General features: G+C 39.4%; 1 protein-coding gene across 1 annotated transcript; it reads left to right on the top strand.

The window, feature by feature from the left end:
• Window positions 1-442: 442 nt before the first annotated feature.
• Window positions 443-5,127, top strand: LOC308360647 (H-2 class II histocompatibility antigen, I-E beta chain-like; the record flags this gene model as incomplete). The annotated part of the gene is made up of 6 exons (XM_080832682.1): window positions 443-503; window positions 810-1,082; window positions 3,784-4,065; window positions 4,415-4,528; window positions 4,729-4,755; window positions 4,996-5,127. 5 exons carry the CDS (start codon window positions 443-445, stop codon window positions 4,752-4,754), a joined length of 756 nt encoding a protein of 251 aa, XP_080688808.1. The 3' UTR covers window position 4,755; window positions 4,996-5,127.
• Between the last annotated feature and the right edge of the window lie 933 nt (window positions 5,128-6,060).

The following is a 6,060-nucleotide window of genomic DNA, read 5'->3' as shown; positions in this document are numbered from 1 at the left end:
TGATGAATAGGCTACAACAGTGAGTGGAAGGTTCATGTTAATGATACAACACATGAGGTGGGACTGACATCTGCTCACTGCCGACGCTCCTGTAACTTAAAAAGGGTTTTGTTTCCTCCAGAGGGGGGTTACCTACAACCCACAGACACCAGAATTCTCATGTTTCCATGATCCATGTTAAATCAAATCTATTCAGCTGCAGGACTGAGACAACTCTACCACTCAGACTGAGACCATTAAAATGAAACCAAACATGACAATGAAATCATCTTCTAATGCAATATCACACTTAGTACTCTAAAATCCATTTTCCTAGCCCATTCAAATCAAACTCTGCATAGGAACACCTGACAGTCCCGATGATCAACACTGATTGGTCCATTTCTATATGTGCCACTCTCAATACTCTGTGTCTTCCTCTATCTCTTTCAGACGCAGCAGAATGTCCTCATCACAACATTGGATTTCTGGGGTGATCATTCTTTCCACTCTTTTAGGACTGGGTAAGTTCAATACTGTTTATTTCTGTACACACCTACATTTAGTCGTATACAACAAAGTATCAGTCGTTTTCATAGCAAGATTTGTATTTTCAAAGACTTTCACTGTACATGTCCTCTACCTAAAAGTCTCTCAACATGAGACACTGACAGTACATGTCATATACATTGTAATAAAATGTCATATCAATGTAAAAAGTGTTGGGGCGTATAAGCAGAAACTCTTCATGTGTAATTTGACCAAATGTGAGAATGACTGCTGATAATATTACAGAAGAGATAGATTGCTAATGATGTTTTCATCTTCAGATGGATTTAATGGATATTACCAGTATGATGTGCTTCAGTGCCGCTCCAGCCTGAGTGATACAGAGTTCATTTGGTCTAGCTGGTTTAACAAGGCTGAATACTTACGGTTCAACAGCACTGTGGGGAAGTATGTGGGATACACTGAGCATGGAGTGTATAATGCAGAGCTACGGAACAACAATTCAGCACTACTGGCACAGGCGAGGTCTCAGAAGGACATATTCTGCAAAAACAATGCCCCGATTTTCATAAATGCCATACTAACAAAGAAAGGTGAGTAAAGAGTCAAATGGAGTTAACACACACCATGCTCATCAGACTGGGTTAAAGGGGAAATGTATTTCTTGGTATCTTTAGTTAAACTGTCTCCAGACCTACCATAAATATCTTAGAAAGAACAGAAACATATATTTATAAACATTAAGAATAGAATAGAATATATGTATTTGTCATTGCACAACTGCAATGAAATTGAGGTAACAGCTCTCAGACATTTTCTCAGCACTCAGTATTCTTCATGACAGTTTATATATGTTGTGGGAGCCTGGGCTTGCAAGGGCAAACAGTGGGTACACAAAGTGGAACAGAGCAGTCAGAAACAGGAGTTGCGGTGAATATAACTTAGGATTTTATTTACAAACTGAAGGGGGAAAAGGGAGGGGGCGCACAAAAGTAACTCAAAAAGCTTCACCGGTCTGGCAGTTGGCATCAGGGGCTCCGTCAGGCTCTTCCTAAGGCAAGAGAGAGAAAGACAGCGATTATTCGTCTTCAGTAATATAAAAGGCAGGCCGCGGGCCTCTTACCCTGAGACTGTCTTGATAGGCGTCTGGTTCACACTCCTCAGAAGCTCAAGACAGTCTCGCTTCTGAATCCTCTGGTTGAGGTTAAAAAGGCTCCTGATTGCCTGATTGATGCAGTGCAACTGTGAGGGACAACCAGAGACACCTGGGTGGGGAGTAATTCCCTACGAGAATCCCCTGGGGTAGTACCGCCCATCAGACACCATGCCTCTTGATGGCCTTTGTTTGGCTGTACTTAGCCATGTGGGGCACTGCTTACCTGCTGGGCCATCACAATGTGTATATATTTTTATACGCATACATGTATATGTATTTACATTGTGTATGTCTATGTATCTGATGCATCTAATGAATGAGAAAATTGCAAAATTGTCATTTATCATGACTTTTGTAGGGGTGGAATTTTTATTTTGACCAAAAAATGTACAATATCTATCTCTCTCTTTCTCTCTATATACAGCCGCGGAAAAAATTAAGAGACCACTTCAAAATTATCCGTTTCTCTGGTTTTACTATTTATTGGTATGTGTTAAAGTAAAATGTACATTTTTGTTTTATTCTATAACCTACTGGCAACATTCCTACCAAATTTCAAATAAAAATATTGTCATTTAGATCATTTATTTGCAGAAAAATGACAATTGGTCAAAATAGCAAAAAAGATGCAGTGTCTTCAGATCTCGAATAATGCAAAGAAAACAAGCTCATATTCATTTTTAAACTACACAATACTAATGCTTTAACTTAGGAAGAGTTCAGAAATCAATATTTGGTGGAATAACCTTGATTTAAAATCACAACTTTCAGGTGTCTTGGCATGCTCTCCACCAGCCTTTCACATTGCCGTTGGGTGACTTAATGCTACTCCTGGCGCAAGAATTCAAGCAGCTCGGCTTCTTTTCATGGCTTGTGACCATCCATCTTCCTCTTGATCACATTTCAGAGTTTTTTTATGGGATTCAGGTCTCGAAATTGGGCTGGCCATGACAGGGTCCTGATCTGGTGATACTCCATCCACACCTTTACTGGCCTGGCTGTGTGGCATGGAGCATTGCCCTGCTGGAAAAAACACTTCTCAGAGTTGGGGAACATTGTCAGAGCAAAAGGAAGCAAGTTTTTCTTCCGGGACAACGTTGTACTTTGCCTGGCTGAGGTTTGTAAAAGACCATAAAGATTGAACCAAAGCGGACTGGAGGGTCTCCTAGTTCGTCTTCTCTGATGAGTCCAATTTCACAGTAGGTGCAAGACTCTGTGGCTTGTAGGCCTCTCCAGGTCTCCGTCTAACCATCAGACGACCATGTGTTGGGCAAAGCTGAAAATTGGACTCATCAGAGAAGACGAACTAGGAGACCCTCCAGTCCGCTTTGGTTCAATCCTTATGGTCTTTTACAAACCTCAGCCAGCCCAATTTCGAGACCTGAATCCCATAAAAAACCTCTGAAATGTGATCAAGAGGAAGATGGATGGTCACAAGCCATGAAAAGAAGCCGAGCTGCTTGAATTCTTGCGCCAGGAGTAGCATTAAGTCACCCAACGGCAATGTGAAAGACTGGTGGAGAGCATGCCAAGACACATGAAAGTTGTGATTTTAAATCAAGGTTATTCCACCAAATATTGATTTCTGAACTCGTCCTAAGTTAAAGCATTAGTATTGTGTAGTTTAAAAATGAATATGAGCTTGTTTTCTTTGCATTATTCGAGATCTGAAGACACTGCATCTTTTTTGCTATTTTGACCAATTGTCATTTTTCTGCAAATAAATGATCTAAATGACAATATTTTTATTTGAAATTTGGTAGGAATGTTGCCAGTAGGTTATAGAATAAAACAAAAATGTACATTTTACTTTAACACATACCAATAAATAGTAAAACCAGAGAAACTGATAATTTTGAAGTGGTCTCTTAATTTTTTCCGCGGCTGTATATACTGTATATATATATTTATAATCCTAATGTCACTCAAACTGTGCAGCATAAATGTTATGTAAAGTGATCATGAGTTTCTACTCAATGTATTCGATGTACAACATCAATGCACTGAATCCACTTTAATAACTTAAGTAGTATCCAAATACATTTCTAAATTATAACTTTTTTTAAAATACCAAATGATAGACAACACTTGTTTCATTCCCTGTGTGTACACATAATGCAAAGGATAATGTCTTGCAGTTGAGCCAGTGGTGAGACTGACTATGGGGAAGGCCCCCACAGGTGGTCATCCTGCATTGCTGATGTGCAGCGCGTACGGCTTCTACCCAAAGATGATCAAGGTGACCTGGAACAGAGATGGCCAGGAGGTGGCTGGTGATGTGATTTCTAGTGAGGAGCTGGCGGATGGAGACTGGTACTACCAGACCCACTCCCACCTGGAGTTCACCCCCAAAGCTGGAGAGAAGATCTCCTGTGTGGTGGAGCACGCCAGCCTCAGGGAGCCTCTCGAGATCACCTGGGGTGAGAACACTGGCTCCTGTCTGATGCAGACCTCACTTGTACTCTCATGCTGTATCAGGTGCAGATAATAATATGCATGAAAACTGCAGCTACGCAGATGTGACGACCTGCAGGCTACATGTAGCTTTAGCCCTAGTATTGCACACGATATACAGTATTTGCTATTAGTCCTATAGTTAATGCATGCTTTTCATAGTTTTATTTAAGTAAGGCTGTACAAATATAAAGTGCTTCCATAGAGCCAAGATGCTCTTCTGGTACCAGTGTCTCTATATTCAGACACAGATCATACGTGCTGCCATTGTGTGACCTCACACATCATGTGTGACGTGACGTGACGTTTTCACAGACCCCTCCATGCCTGAGCCTGAGAGGAATAAGATTGCCATTGGAGCTGCAGCACTGGTGCTGGGCTTAATCGTCACTGCTGCTGGGTTCATCTACTACAAGACAAAGTCCAGAGGTCTGTAGTGTGCATGACCAACAACCAACATGCATCCAGCAGACAGGATAGAATATGATAACATATGACAGACAAGTTAACAGAAGTTCATTTGGTTATTGGATAAAAAGCTGGTAAACTGGACTATTTTTCATAGATTTTTTCATGTGACCAAAGTGTGTTGTATGATGGTCTAATTTGAATGATTTCTTTTCTAACAGGGCGGATCTTGGTACCCAGTGGTTAGAGTAAGTCATCAGTATATATGAGACAATTCCACACTTTTATTTAACAGCTTATGTCAGAATCTGAAGTCTGAAAGGAAGGCTTATCCTCTATTTATAATTGAAATAATATAATAGATATAACATAATATAATTTAATTTAGTAGTACTTGCTACTTTTGTATCACTGTATGGAATGGATTCTCGATGTGCCTATACATTAAGAAAACGGTATTTAATCCTTTGAGTGTTATATTCTTACAGGTCTGTCACAGCACACTGAACTGACATTCAATCAATACATCTATCAAGAAATCAATCATGAATATCAGGGATGGTTATGATCAAGATGGCTTTCTGTCTTTTTTTTTCGAAACTTGCTTTAGAAATGTGAATGACATTCGCATGAATCTTGCAACCAAAATATAGTTGTTTTGTTTGGTTTTTGTTTTTTTTACAGAGAAAGGAAAAACAATGCTTTACTACCATGTTTGTCCTGTATTGAACACTGGTGATAACTGAAATCACAAATAGGTTTATTTAAACACATTTTTCATACAGTCTTTGTGATTGGAGAGTTTATGGTGTGTCTAGTTTCACTAGTGTGGCTTTGGCACCATCTGCTGGAATGTGTTAAAGCTTGTAGTTAAATTATTCCCTCCTGAGGTTTTCTGCAGATCTTTGTTAATTACGTTTTGTCACTTATGTCAATAATTCGTCAATAAAACCGCAATATGAAAACTTTCTTTATTACAATAAAGTTTGGAGAAAAAACAACTGTGGAAAAAAAATGTCTCTGTCTATTTATCTAACTCTCTCTCTTTCTCTGTGTGTCTATGTGTATGTGTGGTTAATCATGACTGTTAAAGAATGTTTGAAGACATTTTTTGTAATCTTATATTGTATATTTTGAAACTGGCTCAAGCATATTACAGTTATCTAGTTTGTGTAGTTTTATTTGTGTTCCACTATCCATACCTTAAAGAGACTGACATCATGACTTTAATCCATGAATATTTCCAAAATGATGATAATGATTTCCAAATTGTCATGTCTTAATCCTCATGGACAGAGAATGCCACACTGACTATGAAACATGATTGTGATGCACTTCTATGATGTAACACATACCGAACACATATGGATATGAATTTAGAGATGTCATTAAACAGAGTTGGATGCAGGAAGCTGTCTGCAGGTTCCAGTGACTCTGGGTGGGACTTTCCACCTGTCAGTAAACACAGGAATAGGAGCAGGTATGGGGAGCGTGGTCTGTCTTTTTGGGTCTCTATTGTGTTTGGCTACAGCAGCTGTTCACCAGGAAGTGAA

The sequence above is a fragment of the Sprattus sprattus genome, assembly GCF_963457725.1.
Source record: "Sprattus sprattus genome assembly, chromosome: 2".
Classification (NCBI taxonomy): Eukaryota; Metazoa; Chordata; class Actinopteri; order Clupeiformes; family Clupeidae; genus Sprattus; species Sprattus sprattus.
This window is presented reverse-complemented; position numbering and strand designations above follow the sequence as displayed.